The sequence below is a fragment of the Cetorhinus maximus genome, chromosome 21 (genome assembly GCF_964194155.1).
Source record: "Cetorhinus maximus chromosome 21, sCetMax3.hap1.1, whole genome shotgun sequence".
Taxonomy (NCBI): domain Eukaryota; kingdom Metazoa; phylum Chordata; class Chondrichthyes; order Lamniformes; family Cetorhinidae; genus Cetorhinus; species Cetorhinus maximus.
The window spans coordinates 3,095,398-3,118,909 of record NC_135899.1 but is presented as its reverse complement, the minus strand read 5'-3'; the positions used below and the strand labels follow the sequence as shown (position 1 = coordinate 3,118,909).

The 23,512-nt window shown below is 46.4% G+C and overlaps 1 protein-coding gene across 1 annotated transcript; it reads left to right on the top strand.

The window, feature by feature from the left end:
• The first annotated feature begins 309 nt into the window (after window positions 1-309).
• tcf19l (transcription factor 19 (SC1), like) lies at window positions 310-10,231 on the top strand. The gene is made up of 3 exons (XM_078566218.1): window positions 310-601; window positions 3,434-4,223; window positions 9,547-10,231. Exons 1-3 carry the CDS (start codon window positions 310-312, stop codon window positions 9,800-9,802), a joined length of 1,338 nt encoding a protein of 445 aa, XP_078422344.1. The 3' UTR covers window positions 9,803-10,231.
• Window positions 10,232-23,512: the final 13,281 nt, after the last annotated feature.

Here is a 23,512-nt window from a genome sequence, read left to right as displayed (position 1 = left end):
TCTTCTCCACTCCCATCCATTAACAACGGTCGCGCCTGGTCACAGGGGAAGGGGCGCGAGCCCCCGATTATCCCAACGGCCGGAGCTCGGGCGCGAGCTTTGATGACCTAACAATCGAACAGTTCTCCACGAAGCGCAAGACTTGATGACCTAACAATCGGACCCGTCCCCACGGAGCGCAGGTTTTGATGACCTAACAGTCGGGACCCTTCGCCCGAAGGAGCGCAGGTTTTGATGACCTAACAGTCGGGACCCTTCGCCCGAAGGAGCGCAGGTTTTGATGACCTAACGATCCCGCTCAGAGGGACGATGCTGTCGGAGGTGCAGCCGTGCCTGCAGCTGCTCCGCATCGGCACCGGCCCACAGGCCAGCCCGGGGCCCGGCCAGGCGGGGCCGCCGCCCACCCGCGACCTCTACACCTTCCTGCCCGCTGGACAGCGCTGCACCTTCCGTCTGGGCCGCCGGCCCGACCTCACCGACCTGTGCCTGACCTCAGGCAGCCGGGCCGAGGAGCTCATCTCCCGGGTACACGCCGAGCTGCAGGCAGAGAGGGGGACGGCCGGGGACTGGAGAGTGCACATCGTGGACAGGAGTACGAATGGTAAGGGGAATGGTGGGGGGGAGTCTGTCAGGGGAATGGGGAGGGGAGGGGAGTCTGTCAGGGGAATGGGGGGGAGTCTGTCAGGGGAATGGTGGGGGGGGAGTCTGTCAGGGGAATGGGGGGGGAGTCTGTCAGGGGAATGAGAGGAGGGGGGGGGGAATCTGTCAGGGGAATGAGAGGAGGGGGGGATCTGTCAGGGGAATGAGAGGAGGGGGGGATCTGTCAGGGGAATGAGAGGAGGGGGGGGTCTGTCAGGGGAATGAGAGGAGGGGGGGTCTGTCAGGGGAGTGAGAGGAGGGGGGAGTCTGTCAGGGGAGTGAGAGGAGGGGGGGAGTCTGTCAGGGGAATGAGAGGAGGGGGGGATCTGTCAGGGGAATGAGAGGAGGGGGGGATCTGCCAGGGGAATGAGAGGAGGGGGGGGTCTGTCAGGGGAATGAGAGGAGGGGGGATCTGCCAGGGGAATGAGAGGAGGGGGGGGTCTGTCAGGGGAATGAGAGGAGGGGGGGTCTGTCAGGGGAGTGAGAGGAGGGGGGAGTCTGTCAGGGGAGTGAGAGGAGGGGGGGAGTCTGTCAGGGGAATGAGAGGAGGTGGGGGGAGTCTGTCAGGGGAATGAGAGGAAGGGGGGAGTCTGTCAGGGGAATGAGAGGAGGTGGGGGGAGTCTGTCGGGAATGAGAGGTGGGGGGAGTCTGTCAGGGGAATGAGAGGAGATGGGGGGAGTCTGTCGGGAATGAGAGGTGGGGGGAGTCTGTCAGGGGAATGAGAGGAGGTGGGGGGAGTCTGTCAGGGGAATGAGAGGAGGTGGGGGGAGTCTGTCAGGGGAATGAGAGGAGGTGGGGGGAGTCTGTCAGGGGAATGGGAGGAGCCAGTGGGATCTGTCAGGGGAATGGGAGGAGCCAGTGGGATCTGTCAGGGGAATGGGAGGAGCGGAGGCTGGTCTGTCAGGGTAGTGGGGTGGGGGCGGGTCTGTCAGGATAGCGGGGTGGGGGCGGGTCTGTCAGAGTGGGAGGAGCAGGGGGGGTCTGTCTGGGGAATGGGAGGAGTGGGGGTCCGAAAGGGGAATTGAGGGAATGGGTAATGGGGGACTTTAATAGGAGTCGGGTGGGGTTGTTGTCGGCTGTCCCTCGATTTGAGGATGAAATCTACACAGGGTCAGGAGTTTCTGGTGTGGGTCTTCATGTGACTGAACAGGCTGATTCTCAATTGGCAGATCTTTGGGCACAGCTGGGGGGGGCGATGGGACTGATTGGATTGTTTTTACAGAATGCCAGCATGGACTCGATGAGCTAAATGGCCTCCTACTGTGCTGTAATGTACAAGGCATTGGTGAGACTGCACCTGGAGTGCTGTGCACAGTTTTGGTCCCCTTACTTGAGGAAGGATGTAGTTGCATTGGAGGCGGTTCAGAAGAGGTTCACTAGATTGATTCCAGAGATGCGGGGCTTGTCTTATGAGGAGAGATTGAACAGTTTAGGCCTAAACTCGCTAGAGTTTAGAAGGTTGAGAGGAGATCTAATTGAGGTATATAAGATGCTAAAGGGGATAGACAAAGTAGACGTGGAGCGGATGTTTCCCCTTGTGGGGCATTCTAGAACAAGAGGCCATAGTTTTAGGCTAAGGGGTGATAGATTTAAATCAGAGATGAGGAGGAATTACTTTTCTCAAAGGGTCGTGAATCTGGAATTCACTATCTCAGAGTGCAGTGGATGCCGGGATGCTGAATAAATTTAAGGAGATAGACAGATTTTTAATTAGTAATGGGTTGAAAGGTTATGGGGAGGGGGCGGGAAATTGGAGTTGAGACCGAAATGAGATCAGCCATGATCATTTTGAATGGCAGGACAGGCTCGAGGGGCTGAATCGCCTACTCCTGCTCCTAGTTCTTATGTTCTTATGACTAAGTGCTAGTGGATGAAGCAGGAGTGCAGGACCAATGTAGAGGGGGTGAGGGCTCGTTCAGGATTACGAAACGTGGACGGGGTAGCTGGACTGAAGATTGAGTGTTAAAGTGGAAGGGTTGTTAAGGATAAAAACGGAAAATGCTGTGGAGAGAGAAACAGAGTTAATGTTTCAGCTCAAACTCTTTATTAGAACTGAGTCCTGGTGAAAGGTTGTCAAGATGAAATGTTAACCCTGTTCCTCTCTCCACAGATGCTGCCAGCTGCAGCTGCTGAGTTTATTCCAGCACTTTCTGTTCTTAATTCAGAACTCCAGCAGCTGCAGCAGCTTGTTCTTATCTGGGAGCATGAGGTCAAAGAGTGGTTTAAACGAGAGAAGGGCAGGGCTGTATGGAATCAGACAGTTGCGGAAGTTTTAAAGTGGCAAAATGGGGAGCAGAGTTCTTCAGCTTTAAAGACATTAGATGCCAACTGCACCAAGTGCCCTGGCTGTATCTATTTGTCATGACGCTTGTTCTTTGAGGGAGGAAATATGAGTGCCTTCCATTTGTGACAAAAATGGTAAACTGAGATGATCGTTCTGTCATAATACTTGTGACAGATGGTTCATTAAAAGGAGGTGTGATATTGTTTAATATGAGATCAGGCCTGTGAGCATCACTTTTAACTAGGTACAGTATTGTGATGTTTGTGACCTCGGTACAGCACTGAGCAGAGATGGGCACTTCCTTACTGTGAGGGAACGAAATCCAGAGGCAGAGGCCCCCGCGCATGTGTTCTTCCAGCTGGCCATTTTCTGGGTTGTATGAGTAGATGCTGGCAAACCAATGTGAAGGGGAAAGGGAGAAATAATATCTTGTTAAAAATGGGGCGCTTCATGCAAGGATATTTCATTCTTTATAAAGAAAGATCGTGCTAATGGCTCTGTCGTTGTAGGTACTTTTGTGAATGACATTCGCATTCCCAAAGGCCAGAGGATGGAGCTTGCAGACGGAGATACGGTCACGTTTGGCCACCCTGACGCTGTGAACATCCCAGAGGGGTCCTTGGCAAGTCAGCAGGACTCTGAGTTCTACTTCCTGTTCCAGAAGGTCAGCGTCCGCCCAGCGGACTTTGATGCCATAACGATCCCCAAGGTTCGGAAGCAATGTGGATTCCGACCTGTTTGTTCAACAGACAAGTTTGTCTCTCCCCAACGGGCGAGGATTCGCAGCTTCACGAAGGCACCCACCGCCTCCCGGGCAACTTTGATTCTGAACTCCATCGGCAGCATCAGCAAGCTGAGGTCGCAACTTTTCATGTTCCACACGGAAAGCAGGGAGAGGAGCCAGTGCGGCGATCCGAAGGGGGTTCTGGGGAAATTTCAGCAGTTCTCTTTGGGTGCCCGCCATTGCGGGAGCAGCGCTGGTGTCACCACGCCAGCCCTGAAGAGGCCGGGTGATCGGCCAGTAACTAAGCATCGACGGAAGACTGTTCACACCGTCCTCCCAGACCTAGAGCTGGAGGAGGAAATCCAACGCTTTTCAGTGGAGGTGCAGCAAAGTGCCACCAACCGTCGGCACTGTAAGTCGGAGTCTGATGTGGACCCAGATCTGTATCGGCAATTGACTTTGGGTGTCCGGGCACTCTCGCCTGAACAAAAGCCTACTCTCAAGAAGCATAAAGTGGAGCAGGATGGGCATATCCTCCGAGATTCAATGGAGAATGCACACATCACACCCACTGGGTAAGTTCCTAAACATTCCTTAAATTTAAATCATTAAGGCCTTGCTAGACATGAAACCAGGCTATAAATTATCATTGCACATAATATTGAAGTGAAACTTCTTTACTCAGGGAGTGGTGAGAACATGGAACTCACTACCACAGGGAGTGGCTGGAGCGAACAGTGTCATGACTCACTGGGGATAGTGCGCTGTCATATCAAGCCCCACTGTTCCCCGAGCCACGACAAATGTGAAAAGTTTGACCAAACTACCAGATTTCCCCAATTCTACCTGACTGTTTAGTTTAGGTTAACAGAATACAAGCACCAGGCTTGTAAACTTAACAAGTAAATAACTGTTTATTAAATAAATTGTCATTAACCAGTGGAAAAAGAAAGAAATATGAACTAACTTTTAACTCTATAACTTAAACTCTACCCCTTCTTAACCCCTATACACAAACACACACACACATAAGACGTACAAAACATGGATTTTAAGGCTGAGATAAACCAGTTCAATAGCACCAATCTGGAGTACAAGATTAGATGGATTGATTTTTGATTGATGTCTCTCCAAATTCTTTGCAGTTTGCAGTTTGTTGTTAATGACACAAGATGGTGTTCCAGCACTTTCAAGTCTAGTTTACTGGTTGAAAACTTGCTTTTCAATGTCTCCACTGGTGATTTCCCCCTTTTCCTCTTGACGGGGGGTTTTTCAGAGAGAGCAGATTACAGAGATATGAAGAAAAAGCCAGCTAGCTAGCCTTAGATTTACTGGAATCTTACACACACAAGAGAGAGAGAGGTTTTAGATGTGTTCTCTTTGCAGGCTAGGGTCTCTCTGCTCACTGCTACCACACAAAACCCTGGTCACCTGGTCAGGAACCAATTAAAATGCTGTCATCAGGCAGTTCCCCTAGTCCAGAACTCCTTTCCAGCACCACCCTGTTCTCTTATGGCACCCTTTGATCCAGGATAGCAACATTGTGGATATTCCTCATCCTGCTCCAGTGAACATGTCTTTCAACTGCAGCCAAAGTTTTTAAAGTCACAGTCCAATTTTAAAGCCACAGTCCAAGAAAATAAAAAGATATGTTCCTCACAATAGTATAAATATGTTTAAAGGAAAAAGAGACAAGGAACAAGAGGGAGAAGGGAATGGAGAGTTACGATCATGGATTTAGATGAGGAAAGATGGGAGGAGGCTTATGGGCTCGTTGGGCTGAATGGCCTGCTCCTGTACCATATATCCTACATGAAGATTTTGGTGTCTTTCGCCAAGGTAAATGTTTATTAATTGTGTGCAGGCAAGTCTAGAAACCACAGTTTATGTCACTAGCATTTTGGGTTTTGTAAGTAGGGGCAGAGAGTACAAAACTAAACTGGTTACATTAGATTTGCACTGGACAAAGATTTACCTGTGGTTAAGGTATTGTGCAGTTTTGGCTGCCTTGTTATAGAAGGCCTTTGCGTATCATCATTATTGACTGGGGAGAAGCCAAAGATGAGAAACTATGATTAAGAGCAGAGACTGGAACTATTTCCACTGGAGCAAAGAAAGCTGAGGAGAGGTTTAATCAAAGGTTTTTTTTTTAAAACTGGAAAAGGGTTTGCGATGGGGTGAATCAGGAAATACATTGGTTTGTAATTGCTAATGGTGTCACCAATTGAGGATGGTCAGTCTGTGTCCAAATGCAGCAAGACCTGGATAATATCCAGACTTGGGTTGACAGGCGACAAGTAACATTCGCGCCACACGAGTGCCAGGCAATGACCATCTCCTACAAAAGAGAATCTAACCATCACCCCCTTGGGCATTGCCGTCGTTGAATTCCCCAGTATCAATATCCTGGGGGTTACCTTTGACCAGAAACTGAACTGGACTAGCCCTATAAATACTGTGGCTACAAGAGCAGGTCAGAGGTTGGGAATCCTGCAGTGAGTAACTCGCACCCTGACTCCCCAAAGCCTGTCCACCATCTACAACACACAAATCAGGAGTGTGATGGAATACTCCCCACTTGCGTGCAGGATGAGTGCAGCTCCAACAACAATCAAAGCAGCCCGCTTGATTTGCACCCCATCCACAAACATTCACTTTCTCCACTGTTGACGCACAGTGCAAGCATTGTTTACCACCTACAAGATGAACTGCAAGAACTCACCCAGGCTCCTTAGGCAGCACCTTCCAAGCCCACGACTGCAACCATCTAGAAGGACTAGGGCAGCAGACATATGGGAACATCACCACTTGCAAGTTCCCCTCCAAACCACTCCCCATCCTGACTTGGAAATATATCACTGTTCCTTCACTGTCGCTGGGTCAAAATCCTGGAACTCCCTCCCTAACAGCACAGTGGGTGTACCTACACCACATGGACTGCAGCGAGTCAAGATGGCTCGCCAACACCTTCTCGAGGGCAGTTGGGGATGGGCAAGAAAAGCTGGCCCAGCCAGCGATTCCCACAACCTGTGAGTGAATAAAAAAAAGTAAGAGTGTGGAAAAAAGTACAGAGATATGTCTTTTTACACAGGAGCTTTACAGCAGGGAATGCTATACTACAAGGAGCAGTTGAGGCAGGTGGCATTGTTCCTTTTAAAGGTGCAGGAGATAAGCAGCTGAAAGAGTTAAATGGCTCTCTAGGGAAAGAGCAGGGCGGTGGGATTGGTTTTGGATTACCCTAACAAAGAGTCACCACAGATGTGATGGATGAATGGCTTTCTTCTGTGCTGTGTGAATAGAGCTGCATTAAAACCGAGTTTAAAAATTGGCTTAGAATCATGGAATCGTTACAGCATTGGAGGCGACCATTGGGCCTATCAAGCCTGTGCTAGCTCCCTGTAAGAACAAGTTAGCTATCCCCTCCCTGCAAATTTCTTTTCTCCTTCAGGTGCTTATCCGGTTCCCCTTTGGAAGCCACAATTGAATCCTCCTCCGCCACCCTTTCAGACAGTGCATTCCAGATCCTAATCACTCGCTGAAAGAAAAAAGTTTTGCTTTGTGTCGACATTGGTTCTTTTGCCAATCATCTTAAATCTGTGTTCTTTAGTTGGGGCAGTAGAAGTTGGGAATTGCTGTAGATTTTCAACATCCAGTGTGTTCTCAATGTCCATTTGCTTTGTCAAAGCCATTGAGCCCTTAATATTAAGATATATATAGCCAAACAAAAGAGTATAGCCAAAGTTTACTATCTGTACGCTGGCTTTTCTGTGAATTTTCCTGTCATTCATTTAATGGTCAGATTTGTGCACTGCTATATGCAGAAAACCCTAGCTGCTGATTCCACAGGCTCTACGATGCATTTAGTTGGAATTTTATTGGGAGATCTACAGGTTGGAGAGGAGAGGTCAGTACTGATGGAGAATGGCTGATCATCTGGTTTTGGAAGATATATTGAGAGTTGGAGACTACATTACACATCACCATTAGCGGGCATTATTGCAGAGTTTCAACATGAAAAATATTGCACTGGAGCGTCACCCTTGATCACAGAATCTTAACGGCACAGAAGGAGGCCATTTGGCCCATCGTGTCCCAGCTCTCCAAATGAGCATTATGACCTAGTGCCATTCCCCTGCTTTTTCCCCATACCCCTGCACCTTGCTTCTGTTCAAATAATCATCTAATGTCCTCTTGAATGCCTCGATTGAACCAGCCTTCACCACACTTCCAGGCAACGCATTCCAGACCCAAACACTTGTGTGGAAAAATTTTTTCTCACGTCACACTTGTTTCTTTTGGAAATCACTTTATATCTGCCCTCTCATTCTTGATCCTTTTACGAGTGGGAACAGCTTCTCCCTGTCTATTCTGTCCAGCCCCCTTGTGATTTTGAAAACTTCTACCAAGTCTCCTCTCAGCCTTCTCTCCAAGGAAAACAGTCCCAACTTCTCTAATCTTCCCTCATAACTGAAGTTTCTCATCTCTGGGAACCATTCTTGTAAACCTTTGCTGCATTCTCTCCAATGTGTTCACATCCTTCCTATAACATGGCGTCCAGAACTGTACACAATACTTCAGCTGAGGTCTAACGAGGGTCTTGTATAAATTCAGCATAACCTCCCTGCTCTTCTACTCTATGCTCCTATTAATAAAGCCCAGGATACTATATACTTTATTAACTGCTCTCTCCACCTGTCCTGCCACCTTCAATGACCAAGCACATATACACCCAGGTCTTTCAGCTCCTGCGCCCCCTTCAAAATTTCACCCCTTATTTTATATTGCCTGTCCATGTTCTTCGTACCAAAATGCATCACCTCACACTTCTCCGCATTGAACTTCATCTGCCACCTATCTGCCCACTCTACCCACTTGTCTATGTCCTCTTGATTTTTGCGTTGAAGCTCTGGAGGGGGGGCTTGAACCTGCAATCTTAAATACGTATGAACCTTGTGTCTCTGAGGCGAGAGTGCTACCGACTGAGCCATGGCTGATACATGAATAACAAAACTCTATCGCGCTTCAGTTTAAAGTGAACACAATCTAATATCAATTGCTGTTTCTGAAGGGAGTTCCAACACCCCTTGTATTTCAAAGTGTTTCTTAATTTCATTCGAAGGGTCGGAGTCTAATTCTCTTGACTTATGTCCCCCCCCCCAGTCCTAGATTCCTCAACTAGCGGAAATACGATAGATAGTTTCTTCCCTCTATCAGCTCCCCTTAATATCTGGAAATCTTTAATTAAAGATGTAGGCAGTTGGAACGTCACTGGACTAGTAATTCAGAGGTCCGTGTCGATGCCAAAGGAGCACAGATTCAAATCTCACCGCAGCAGCTGGTGGAATTTAATTTTGATTAATAAAAATCAGGAATTTAAAGCTAGTCTCAGGAATGGTGGCCACAATTCCTATCATCAATTGTCAGAAAAACCCATCTGGTTCACTAATGTCCTTTAGGGAAGGAAATCTGCCATCCTTACCCAGTCCAGAGCCACAGCCATGTGGTTGACTCTTAACTGCCCTCTGAAATGGCCTAGTAAGTCACTCAGTTCAAGAACAATTAGGGATGGGCAGCAAATGCTGGCCTTGCCATTGACGCCCGCACCCCATGAAGAATAAAGACAAAACATAATATTTGTTCGGTGTAGCACTCCTGTCCTTGAACACTCCTCGGGATGACTGAACCCCTTTTCTTACCCCACCCTCCTCCCATGGACAAACTGGCTTTAGGAAAGGCCATGGCTTCAGTCTGGTGCCTCTATTTTCAGGAGTTTAGAAGCCTACTTGTGAAAGATTGCAGGAATGCCGCGGTATTATGATGCAGTGAGTCACAGTGCCGGGAGTTGGAAAATCAGCAGCCCGTAACTGACTGTCATGCTTTTTCTTTTAAAACTTTCAGAAAGAAGCGAGGACGGCCACGGAAGCATCCACTGGGCAGCATCCCTCTGGGTTCAGAGGTCATGTGCAAGGTCTTCACCCGCACACTCTACACTGCAGAACAGTGCGCTGCTGAGCGGTGCCAGTTGCCGCAGGAAGATACCGTGGAGTGGGTGCAGTGCGATGATTGCGACGCCTGGTATCACATGGCCTGTGTTGGATGCAACTACACTGCGATGAAAGAGGCTTCAGCCGAGTTCCACTGTGGCTGCACGTAACAGTAACTCTGTACAAAATCGAAAGGCACGATCTCAGTAACTCTCTTCCCAGTCGGGGTTCTCCTTTTGAAGCTTGGTGAGCTCGAGTGAAAATGTCAACAATCCGTTTGCCTCCTGGCCTTTTTTTTTCTCTCTCTCTCTGCCGTTTAACATCTGAGAGTCTTATCGAATTCAGATTTACAAGGCCATAAGTTGCTGTCTTATAAATAACTTCTGTTTGTGAAGTATTGTTGGCAGTTGTTGAGTGGGACTTGTCAAGCAAATGAAAACATTGCGTCGTTGTTTTAGTTTCACTAGAGGGAATGCTTTTCTTCTGTTGCTCATCAAGGGGCCACCGCTGGTGCAAATCCTACATCATCGGTCGTAGACAACAACATGGATGCTTGGACTTTGCAAAGTGCTTGAAGGTCTGATTGTTTTGCCATCCTTGGGAAAAGTGCTAGATCAGTGTGCCCCCAAACCTACTTTCCTTGCTTGTGATAAGCTATTTTTAATGTCAAAACTCCCAAGATTATCATTAACATTTTGAATGTTGAGCACACGTATTTAAAAGGAAACCCTGCTGCTGTCAATGGAGCAGCAGGCTCCTGTTATACCTCCAAATGTGAAGGGCCAATTCTCAATGTCTTCATCAGTGAGCGTACTGCAGTGGACTGAACCGTTGAGATTACCAAAACGCCCGAGTGCAATCTGACAATTTAGCTGTTTGCAGTCCTGACAGTATAGTGACACGATATGGTTTACCAGGGAGTAGCAGAAACCCAGCAGAAATTCTATTCCCAATCATTGTCCAATGGCTTTGTGTCGTAAATTGCCATGCGTGTCTTGAGGGAAGACTTGGCTGTGTGGTTATGTAGACTGCTGAGTTTCCCAATGCAGGAATCTGGCACTTGGCTGACTCCATACCAGGTGCCAAATGATACCTTGGCATAATGGAGGTTCTTTCAGTAATGGTTCCATAACTGTACCGTCAGAATGTTAGCCTTTCTAGTCGGATGTGTTTGTCATAAATGTTATCTTTGACCAAGATATACTTGGGCTTCCAGGGATTTGGGTGGGGATGTGAGGGAGCAGGGATATTCGACTCAACTGGCCATTCGAAGGAGTTAGAATAGATTGGTTGGACTCCGGCTCTTTGTGTCAATTCAGCAGAGCCCATTCACTTCATATGTAGACTAGGTTGTCCAATTAGGAAGATAAGCTGTACTCCTATAGTGGCTTTTCATATCCTCCAAGACGTGCTTTCACAGCCAATGAAGGACTTTTGAAGGGCAATCACCCCTCTCTAGGCAAACGCTATTTGCTTACAGGAGATTTCGGCTGCATTCCTGCTCCGTTTATTGGACATTTTTCACTGGAAAGGCCTCTGGTATGTACGATTACAGACAGCTCTTGAGTTGGGCAGATGAAAAGATCACGGGTGTACCAGATCATCAACTCTGGTTCTCTGAGTGAGAGTTGGGGGAATCGGTATTGAACACTGGGAAGAATAATGGAAAACGGGAGCAGAAGTTAAAACTGTCACCCAAAATTGAAAAAAACAATTGTTCATTCAATAGTAAACATGCCATTAACCGTTTGGGCTTTTAATGCAAGAAGCAGAAGTGCAATTTTGAAATAATGCTTTGTACAAAACTAACTGGAGATGTTTTTGTATTCCTGGTGTACCACAATATTACCTCCTTGCACAAATGGCTTAGAACGATATATAATTCTTCAGTCTCTGACAATGTCCAAGATCAGTCTTTTCATGGGACCTGAGAGCAGTTGTTGAAAAGTTTGGTCCCGTTTCAGTTTTTGCCTTCTAAAAGAGAATTGTGTTAAGGTCTTTTACTGCTCTGCTTGGAGCCCTAGCACCAATAATCTTGTTGGACAAGAATACATTCCCCTGACCACCACCCCCAACCCAGCAAATATATTTTTGTTTAAAAAGAAAACACAGGCTGGTTTGGGTGAGTGAGCTCGACCATGTGGTGGATGTGGAATTTAAATGTGGAGTTGAAATGAGCAGCCCATTTCTGCAGAGGCAGAAGCGAAATAAATACCTCAGATTCTGGAAATCTGGACCAAAAGCAGAAAACACTGGAAGTACTCGGGCCAGGCATGATGTGGAGTTCAGATGAAGGGCCATCGACCTGAAACGTTAACTCTGTTTTTCTCTCTCCACAGATGCTGCCTGACCTGCTGAGTATTTCCAGCACTTTCCATTTTTTGTCGATGTTTGAAATTTTGCTACTGGCATCTGGCTTTGAGTCTAGGCCATGCTATTGCCATGTAGGTCTTCTCTTTCTGCTGGCTACGTGTGACATGCACAGGACAGGTTTCGGGAAGGTAATTAGTGAAGACATAAGTGTCAACATGAATTGATAGCCTCATTGTGAAGCTACAAAACTGTGATACAGTTGGAGATGCTCCTAATAACTTTGGTGGAAGAGTAGGGAACTTTATTTCAAATTTAATCACACAGTACCTGACCTTGGCATTGACGGTGCAGCCAATGGTTGTCTAAAGTGTTCCATTCCTGCACATGGATCAAACTTTGCAAAAAAAAAAAGCATTGGTTCCTTTTTTCAATGTGAGTGAATGACTGTTTGTACTGATGATAATTCAGCTTGCTCACTCTGTGTCAAAAGCTGAATTTTTCTCAGCCTGCACTCAGTTTTAATGACTGACTGACTGTATCTCCTACAGTTAAGTGCTGATCCAGCTCCCTCCCACTGGTGGTCCTAACCACTCCTAGCCGGCCTCCACATCCCCTGAAGACGTAAATAGTCGTGGTTTCAGTAAACCGTAGTTTTAAATCTTCAGAAGAACCAATAAAGGAAGTTAAAATAGCTCCAATTGGGAGAGCCCCATTTTTTTTATAAAGCACACTCATTAGAGCTGCCTCAAATGTTCATAATATCCTAACCGTGCATTTCTGAATATTCAGAGGTTGAAAATTGTGTCTGCGTGCTGTCCGTTGCCTTTCCTCCCTGCATGTGGAGTGGCCGGTTCCTCTGGCATGAGTCGATGTTGTCCACGCACTTTAGCATCTGTGGGAAGAATTGATTTAGATTGTGGGCCAGAGGGAAGAGACACACAGGAATCAGAACCTTTGAACAAGTCTCTCATTGCCTGCACTAATCAGGGTGGCATGTAACCAACCTATAGACCAGAATGTCCAGTAGTCGGCAGTGCTGCTTTAGTTTATTTGGGGCAAGGTTGGCAATAGAAGCACGATTGGACTCAGTACTAGGAGAAGGGAAAATCATCCAGGGCTTGCGCTCTCCTCTGATCACTATCCAATGACTGCAAAGGAAAGCGTGCAGGAGAACAGGATTGGGTTGGGCTGCCAAGTTTCTACTGCTGACATGGGTTTAGACTAGCCCATGAAGGGTGGTCTCATGGTCATCCGATTGCAGTGTCTTGAGTTTGGTGTGTGTGTGTGTTTGTGTGGGGAGGGGGAGGAGGGAGATGCAGCTGGGTTTAAAGATTAATTTGCTGTAAAATTCTCTGTGGTTTGAAGGTTTGGTGAGGGGAGATTGGCATTTTTTTTTTAAACAAGACTTCCTGCTTTAGAGGGATGGGGAGAATATTTACTTTTAACAATAAGCTACACAGAAGCAAAGATGTCCATTCAAAGAATGTACTTCAACTGAGCTATAGTGTGACAGTGAAGTATTTTGGAACAGCGAGCATTAAATTAGCATTTAGAACCTGAGAAAAAGCTGTTAAAGAATAAAGTGGGATTCTTGGCTTTATAAATAAAGACAGAGCAGTGCTTCCCAAACTCTTCCTCACTGTGACCCCATTTCGAGGCAAAGTGCTTAATCCAAAGGGACTTTTAAAAACCTACCTTTTCATCGACTTTTTGGGAGCAGGAATCAGGCCTCAAAAGATTGGTCAGTTAGGCCACATCCACTGTTTTTTTAAAAAAGGCAAGGATTTGAAGGGGCATCGCAGCTGTTAATATTCAGTCGGAGCTCCACAGCAGCCTTTGCTGCCTCAGAACTTACGGCCCCAGAATCGGGGTGGGGGGGGGGGGGGGGGGGGGTCATGACCTACAGTTTGGGAAGCCCTGACATTGCATGTAAGAGCAAGGGAGTTGTGCTAAAATCTTTATAAATCATGAGTTATACCTTAGCTTTTCTGAATTTGTTCACGGGATGTGAGTGTCGCTGGCAAGGCCAGCGTTTATTACCCATCCCTAATTGCCCTCGAGATGGCGGTGGTGAGCTGCCACCTTGAACCGCTGCAGCACTTGTGGTGGGGGCACACTGACAGGTAGGTAGGTAGGAAGCAGCTGGAGGTGACATCCAATTCTGGACGCCGCAGGGCGTGGAGGAGATTTTCCAGAGTGCAATCAGGGATGCGGCTGTGTGATCAGACTAGGGAGCCTGATATTGTTCTCCTCCGGGCAGAGAAGGTTACAGGGGATTTCATGAGGGTGGGCAACATTATCAAGGGTTTTTTTGTACAGTAAATCATTGGAAAGAAAAACTTAAAACTTATATAGTGCACTTAAAGACCTTGTGTCATCCTGGAGTGCTTTACTGCCAATGAAGTACTTTTTGAAGACACAGTTGTAATGTAGGTAACCAGAGGGGACAAATTTTGAGGTAATTACTGAAAAGGGTGGGGGGGGGGTGTGAAAAATGAGTATGTTGTGATGTGGAATGAGCTGCCTGAAAGGCTGGTGGGAGCAACTTTCAAAGGGGAATTGGTTAAATACTTCATTTGGGGAGCGGGGGTGAAATGACAGGGTAATGGTAAAAGAGCAGGGGTGGGGGGAGGGGCTAACTGGATGGCTTTTTCAAAGAGCTGCACAAGCGCCATGGGCTGAATGGCCTCCCTCTAATGTACAATTACCCTTCCCCTAATATAATTTTTTTTTAATTAGCAAAGATTAGGTATATTTTCTTTATTTGTATATTCATTTTGTGCATTTGTAAACTTTTGAAGCACTTAATTGTGGATCTTGCTGAATTATTTATTTTAAGGATAAAGGGTACGTAACCCCAACTCCCTCCACATCAAGTTTTGTTTGACCTTTTATTGGCACTGATCAGTTTTGATATCAGCCCCTGCCTTTTCAAGTAAGGCTTTAATTAATTTGTCTAAGTTGAGGAATTGCGTTGTATTGTTAACATGGAGAGGCCATGTTTGAGCTGAATGGGAATACTGCAGGTTCTGGATTGTAAATTGCGCCACTGTCATGTTTCCTCATCTACCGCAAAATGTTAACAAAAAAAGAAAATGAACCAGCGTGGACAAGTGTACAGCAATCTTCAGGGAATCAGCTGATTTTTTTTTACTTTGCAGTAGAACCATCTCTTTTTTTTTTTCCTGTCTGTGCTGTTACCCGACACATGGCAGAACTGGCAAGAGACTGGCCTCCGCTGCAAAATCTCGGTTTCTTCACCTTTTCCCTTTTCGGCCTTCTCTGCTCTTCCCCCTCAGAGGCTGCGTTCGGGGCTCTCGCCCGCAGGCTGGAGCCCAGCCGTCCTGTGTCGATGCTCTGAGCGTAACCCACATGAGCAAGTCAGCGGAGGGAAAAGCTTTCTTGAAATAAGTTCCTTTTGAGCTAAATGTTGAATTGGCAGTTCAAAAATCAGGGCTGAGTCAAGTGGATTTTAATTTTGGTAATCAATCACCTTACCGAAATGGGGGCGCATGTTATTACCGATACCACCGTGCCCTGGTTAGTAAAGTTTATTATGTGATTTGCACAGTGACCTGCCAGGATTAAGCTGACTGACAGGTTGGAGAGATTACTTTGTACTTTATATTGCTTAGTGGAGGGATGGCTGGGGCAGAGCAAATGCGTTTAATTTTTGTCTCTCTGTTTATGCTTAAGTGTTGCAATGAAACCTGAGCGAGTAGGAGATTGTTGTATATAGTGGAACGTGACATTTCTGATTATAACTGGATCGTACTGTCCAAGTGAGTGAAGATCCATTTCCAAACTGAAATGACAGCTCGGACTTCCCCAGCAGCTGAGCTGTACCGAATGGGAGGCCCTCGGGTTCAACCCTGGCTCTGCATCAAGTTCATTGATCTGAGGGGGTGGGGTGGGGTGGGGGATGGTGGTAAGGCAGGGGAACCCACCGTCAGCCTGAGTGCCCTGGAGACCAGGAAAGAATGAAAGGAGTTAAGTTTCCTCCACGGCTGATTCCTGATGGAGGTGTGCATGCTGGGCGGCTTTGGGAGCTGGCTTTGCTTGTGATTAAGTACCCTGCCAGCTCACGCTGTCTGTCTTAGCAGGAAGTGATGCCCCAGTCAGAGACACAAGGGGTAGAAATGTCTTGATGAGCAGCAGCTGAGTGGCTGTAGTCGTGAATCTAGTTGTGATGTTTCGCTCTACACGATAGAGTGTGTTCTGAAAGATGCTACAGAGTAAATCCTGTCTTTTCCCTTTAAATGCACAGTGAAGTACATTAGGTGAGGGAGGTGGTGCTAAAATTGCTACAGAATGTAGCCTGGCAACAGGACCCACTGGGTCAACTGCCTGATGTTGCTAAAGATTATTTATATTTGATGGTGAAAAATCTTGAATCTAGACTTTGTGAATCAGTCATTCAAAGTGAGCTGGGCCCTGTACAGTGTCGGCCTGTTCACCGGCACTTAACAATTGGCCAATCCAGTCCTATGCCTGAACTATGCTTTCTGCGAATCATGTTTTTGATGCTTCTCTGTTCAAATCAAATCACTGCAAGCCTTAAAGGCAAAAAGAAAACCAATCTTTGGAAGTGGGATGGGTGGGGGAGCCGTGCTTTTGACTCTCTATTTTATCCTGTTTTAGGAGGAGTCTATGGTATGTTGGTGTTTTTTTTAGTGGGGGTAAGGGTAAGACAGAAGACCGGAATGCACGTAATCAAGAGGCTATAACCAAAAGAAACTCAGCTACATGTATCAAACAATCAGCGTAAAGTATATTCTGTTTAGGTGAAGGTGTGATTTTTTTTTAAACGTGCATTTTGTATATGGCACCGGACTTTATTCTGTCAGAATGGATTGGGTTTGGACTTGTTGAGTGTTAATGAAACCTGTCTTCACTGTAACTGTCTAAATATGAATTGCTTGGTTCTCAATGTAGAAAGGTTCTTGCTGTATCACTGCCAATATTCAATAAATTAAACTGCTGAAAGGTTCTTTTTTAATGTCTACTTCACCTAGAGCTGATCAAGAAATTGTGCTCATTGTGTAAAGGTATAGTCTAGTATTGTACCATGCCACACAACAGATGGTACCAGTCTCCTGAGTAACCTGACCTTGTGCAATTTGGCTTCAGTAGCCCTGAAGATGGGAGTCAAGTAGCTAGATCCCTGTAGTAACTCATACTGAAAAATACATCCCTCTGCAGTGGATTTTTTAAAAATTCATTAATGGGATGTGGGCTTTGCTGGCTAGACCAGCATTTATTGCCCATTCCTAATTGCCATAAAGGTGTTGGTGAGCTGCCTTCTGGAACCACTGCATGTGGTGTAGGTATACCTATGCTATTAGGGAGTTCCAGGATTTTGACCTAGCAACAGTGAAGGAACGGTGATATATTTCCAAATCAAGTGGACAACTTCCAGGTGATGTGGTATTCCCATGCATCTACTGCCCTTGTCCTTCTAAATGGTAGAGGTCATGGCTGTCTAAGGAAGTTTGGTGAGCTCTTGCAGTGCATCCTGTAGGTGGTACACACTGCTGCCACTGTGCGTTGATGGTGGAGCGAGTGAATGTTTGTGGATGGGGTGCCAATCAAGCAGGCTGCTTTGTACTGGATGGTGTTGAGCTTCTTGAGTGTTGTGGGAGCTGCACTCATCCAAGCAGTAGAGAGTATTCCATTTCACCCCTGACTTGTGCCCTGTAGATGGTGGTGTTTCAGAGTCAGGTGGTGAGTTACTTGCTGTAAGATTCCTAGCCTCTGACCTGCTCTTGTAGCCACAGCATTTCTATGGCTTCTGGTCAGTGGTAACCCCCAGGATGTTGATAGTGGGGGGGAATTGTAATGCCATTGAATGTCAAGTGGCAATGGTTAGATTCTCTCTTGCTGGAGATGGTCATTGCCTAGCACTTGTGTGGCATGAGTGTTATTTTCCAGGTCTTGCTGCGTTTGGTCGTGAATGGTGCTGAACATTGTGTAATCAGCAGCAAACATCCCCACTTCTGACCTTATGATGGAAGGAAGGTCATTGATGAAGTAGGTGAAGATGGTTGGGCTTAGGACACTAGCCTGAGGAACTGCTTGTAGTCATGTCCTGGAGCTGAGATGACTGACCAACAACCACAACCATCTTCCTTTGTGCTAGGAATGACTCCAAACAGCAGAGAGTTTTCCCTCCAGTTTTCCTAGGGCTCCTTGATGCCACACTCGGTCAAATGCTGCCTTGATGTCAAGGGCAGTCACTCTCACCTCACCTCTGGATAAGATCACAAAACAAAGCCTTATGTCTTTCAAAGTCAAAAAAGCTGAATGTCACTGGGCACATCTGCTAAGATTAGTGAATGATGCAGCAAGAGGGTGGTCAGTGCCTGTGGAACAGTACCTCAGTGAGGGGTTCAATTTGGTGACAGTGGAGTGCTTTGAAAAGGTCTGACTGTAATATCTTAAAAATACCCTGGGCCCAAGCTTTAGGAATGGACCAGATATATAACAATTCTGTCCACTGTTATTCTTTGTTGGGTGTGTTTGGTAGTGAAGATAATTTAACATCCCATTTGAACAAAGGAACAAGCAGCAAAGGTCCTCCCCAGGCCATTCATTTTTTACCAAGTTGTGTTTCCAGTATTACCACAGTGGCTTGTTTGGGATGGTGCTCACGAAAACATGATTCTCTGGCCTAGTTACAAACCCTCTAGTGCGAATTGGTGTGGCTTAATTTAAGAACTCCTGTGGGATCACAGTTGGGGGCACCTTTCTGAGCAAGCAGTCTGTAATTCCCATCCCCAGTAATCAGAAGCAGCACTCACCGAGGGTGAATAAATTGGTGACCAATCCGTGACATTTGTTGAAGTGGATCATGCAAGTTGGAGAAAGAGGGAATAAGCTGAATCGAAGTATTTGAGAGGGAACTAGACAGTTATCTGAAAAGAACAGGCAGGGTTACAGGGACAATGACACTTGAGGAATTGCTCATTCGGAGAGCAATGGGTGCAGACACACAGGACCGAATAGCTGTCTTCTGCACAGTAACAATTCTGTGATTGTGAAGTTCACTATTAAGGATCGACACTCAAAAATATTAATTCAACTCTTCCCTCAAGAAATTTCCTGGCTGCAATATTTTCCAGCACTTCTTGCTTTTGATCACTTTGCAGTATCTGCAATTAATTTACTTAAAGCTGGTATATAATTTTGATTCACAGCTGCCAGTCAACTTCACAATTCTTTCATAACCTTTAAAGCCATTATCAGGACACCCCATCATTCACAGGATGTGGGTGTCACTGGCAAGATCAGCATTGGTTGCCCATCCCCAATTGCCCTTGAACTGACCTTGCTAGGTCACTTCAGAGGGCACTTGAGAGTCAACCACATTGAGAGTCTGGAGTCATACGTAGGTCAGACTGGGTGAATTTTGCAGATTTCCTTCCCTAAAGGACATTAGTGAACCAGATGGGTTTTGTTTTTAAAAAAACAGCAATGATAGTGTGGTCACCATTACTGAGACAAGCTTTACATTCCAGATTTATTAATTAAATCCAAATTCCACCATGGTGGGATTCGAACCCATGTCCCCAGAGTGTTAGTCTGAGTCTCTGGATTACTAGTCCTTCTCTCTGTCTCTCAGCCAGTCCCTCGGGGTTAAGGACGACTTGCTTCCACACTAAAAATTTGTTCTCAGGTGACTAAGAGTGAGATGTGTGACCTATAGTCTCTGTCACAGGTGGGGCAGCAGTGGGTAGGGTGCCTTGTTTTCCACATGCTCCTTTTGCCAACACCTGGCTTCAGCTAGTCCTTGGTGATGAGACTCAGTGTTCAGCACCATCCCAGATGCATTCCCTCCACTTTGGGTGGCCTTGGGTCAGGGATTCCCAGATGTCAGTGGGGATGCTGCACTTTCACAATGAGGCTTTGAGGGTGTCCTCAAAGCATTTCCTCTTCCCTCCTGGAGCTCGCTTTGCCATGTCAAAGCTGAGTAGAGCGCATGTCAGGCATGCAGATGACATGTACCGCCCAGCCACATCATACTATCTCTCCTCTCAATGCAAAACGTTAACTCTGTATCTCTCTCCACAGCTGTTGCCAGACCAAGTTTTTCCAGTATTTTCTGTTTTTAATTTCCAGCACCCACATTGTTTTTGCTTTTGTTTGTTTTAGGTTATATGATCAGGACACCAGGAGAACTCCTCACTCTAATCTGAAATAACACCATTGGATTTTTTAAGTCCCCCAAGAGGGGGATTGGGGCCTCTGCTTAACATCCCATCCAAAAGACTGCACCTCTGACTGTGCTACACTCCTTCAGTACTGCCCTGAATTGCCAGTTTAGGATTACACGCTCATGTCTCCAGCCTGGAGATTGAACAGGACCCTTCAGACTTGGGAGTGGGATGAGCCACAGCTAACACCCTGAGAATTAATGAAGAAAGCAGTACAATGAACCTTGGCCTCACATTGAGAATGCAGGGAGGCGGTTAAAAATTGTGCAAGAGCAAGTTTTTTTTTATTTAAAATTATGTCAGAAGTGTTATTTCTATAATAGAAACCAAAACTCTTACATTCAAAGTGGAAAGATAGATTTTTGTGCTGAACTGCAACTTCATTTCAACTTCTCAATGACAGAAGGTAAAAGGGAGGAACCCACTGACCTGCAAAAACAAGTTAAAATACCTAAAAAGTTGCAAGGTGGCCTCATAAAAGGCCACAAAAAGTGGGTGTACAGTTGAGCATTTAAAAAGTAATTTAAAAAGCAAGGAGGAAGATGTGGGGTTATATTCTGGAAAGGCTCTCAATTGAAAAACGTTGTGGCATTTGAGTTAGTTTGCTTCCCACACACTAATTTTACTTGCCACCAGGTGGCGATGTCAACCTTCAGCTACAACCAGGAATTAAAGTGCAGACAAGTTATTCACTAAATTATGCAGAGCACTTTAAGCATGCCTTTGCTCAAGAGCTTCACTTGGCAATCCCTCCTGTAGGAGTCTCAAGGAAACAGATCGGTCTAGATCTAATTGAATGGTGGCAGAGGTTAGAGGGGCCGAGCGGCCTCCTATCTGTGAATTTCACCACAGCTACAACCAGAGGAAGACAGCTGGATGGTACAAGTCACATGATTTCAGTCTCCAGAAATCTGAATCACAACATAGCCCCTTCACGATTAAGGTAATGCAAGTGTTCAGTGCAACAGCTATGCATGTTGAATCAGGAAATCTTGAGGGACTGAACAGTGATCACTGCTGTGTCTCGAGCCCCTGATATTGGTTTCACAGCATGAGCCCACAAAGTGGTCACTGTTCAGTCCCTCAAGATTTCCTGATTCAACTTGCGTTCAACATGCACTGCTGTTGCACTGAACACTTATGTTACCTTAATCATGCCCACAAAGAGGCAGGTGGTGGCAGAGATTTTTTTGTAACTCAAGTTTAAACCTACAAGTCTCCCATCAAGTTCCTACTAGACATTCTATTTGTACACAAACACAAGGTGATGATTCCCATCCAAGTGTAAACTGCTCCCAGATTCTCCAGTATCACCATCTCTTTGGCTGTGGTGCAAACACTCCCACCAGCACCAAAACGGTACAATTTCCAAATAGCCACTTTCCGTGTACTAACCCTGCCATACAAATGGTGGCGGTTAGCCCCCACCCACCATACAAGAACTTAAATTTATATAGCAACTTTCAGGGTGCCTCAAAGCACTTTACAACTGATGTAGGGAATACAGCAGCCAAATTTCAGGTAGCAAGCCCCCACAAACAGCAATGAGACAGATAATGATAAGCTTAGTGATGTTGGCTGAGGAGTGGAAATCCTGATTTACCCCAGGAGGAAAGCAGCCCAATTACAGCATCTTTAAGGGGTCAAAGATTTTGGGGGTGGGGGGAGAGGAGGAAAGAGGGAAACGTTAAAAAAAAAACCAGGCAATGAGGTTTCTCAGGAGTCAATTTGAGGTAATGGGTTTCTGTACATGGGGGTAGATGCTTTGTCAACCAATGATAAAAGGAGCATAGTCACCAGAATAGAGGGTGAATTAAACTCTGTCTTCACACTCTGGGGCCAGGGCTGAAATACTGGAGGGTTGATGAGCACAGGCCAGCAGGAGAGAGCAGTCTTGCATTTACTACCCATTACATAGTCCTGTTGAGGTCTAGGGGAAGTGTGTATTGGGAGTAGCAGATGACAGCTGGTCATTGCATTCCACTCTAGCTCCTAGCAGGCAAAAGTTTCAGGAAACTATTGTTAACAGGAGAACTGTCGGACCAAAGAGAAAAAAACACATTAAAATATGTAATGGACAATTGGTATCCCAGTCTCCATATATCATCTGTTAGGCAAAAGTGGATGAAATGCAATGACATTGATAAACGGATTGAATACTGGGGGAGAAAAGAGCATGGGAATATGAACACCATCACCGGAGACCTGAATAATTATAACAGAAAACAACACTGCCTCAGCACACAGATCACAGGAGATAAAAAGTTTTAACAATGACCCTGGGATTGCCTTTTTTTGCAAAACCAGGTAGGGTCACCTTCTGTTCAAACAAATTTAAAAACACCCAAGTTAAAGTTCTCATTCCAAACTGCCTACACGAGGCTTTCACTTTGATTCCTTATAAAATGCAAATTGCTGTCTGTTGTGATGGGTGACCATGCGCTGAATTCCAATGTTGCTGCCTCTTTAAAAGGATCCTTTGTTTGGCAATGTCCACTGGTTCTAACTCGAGTGCATTGTCCTGGGCACTGGAGTGACTTGCGTTGGCGTGGTGTGGTGATACAAGTCCCCCTCACGGAACTGGGGTGTGTAGATGGCAGCAGTGGCAGCGATGGCTGCCCCATTGTACCCCTGTGGGGTGAGCGGGGCAGGTACCCCCAGTGGGGAAGGTTGGAGTGGGGGCACCCTGTACCCAGCCAGCCCCTCGTATTCTTCCCCAAAATGGAAGGCTGCCCGCTTCCCTTTCTGACGCCGATTGCAGAACCAGACTCGCACCACCTGTCGAGAGAGGAGAGGAACAGGCACGGGGTTAAACGCACTGAAAGGTTAGCAGGAAGGAAGTGGTGGGATAAAGGAACAAGGGAACTCTCGCACAGCTCCCTCCCGAGAGCAATCATCCACCAAGAGGATGGAAAGTTCACCAGTTGTCGCACACACGAGCAGGAGATACCGGCCACTTCAATAAACAAAAACGAAAATAAAAGACCCAGATCATTCTCAGTCCCATCCTTGTGCGGATAAATGTAAATATTACCCTCCTACAGGTTTATTTTTACATTCCCTACTGATTCCTTGCCAGGGCAGAGTCACACCCCTGATCTCCCAAGCAAGGTTGCCAACTGTGATTAAAATGTATTCCTGGAGGTTTTGTCACATGACTTGCCCCCTCCCCACCTCCCCCCACAATGTCTCAGCCATGAGTGAGCCAGCACATCCACCCTCGTGACATAACGCCTTCCTATGTCAATTGGAAAGCAAATAAGACTCATTACTCAATTGAATGATGCTCGACTGTCAGCCAAATAGTCTTTCCCTTCCCCCCATTTTCAATATTTTTGTATCCTGTAAAGAGAA

Coding starts and splice junctions, on each gene's coding strand:
- tcf19l (XM_078566218.1), top strand. CDS start 310: ATGCTGTCGGAGGTGCAGCCGTGCCTGCAGCTGCTCCGCATCGGCACC. Junction 602..3,433: donor CGTGGACAGGAGTACGAATG/GTAAGGGGAATG, acceptor CTGTCGTTGTAG/GTACTTTTGTGAATGACATT. Junction 4,224..9,546: donor GCACACATCACACCCACTGG/GTAAGTTCCTAA, acceptor TAAAACTTTCAG/AAAGAAGCGAGGACGGCCAC.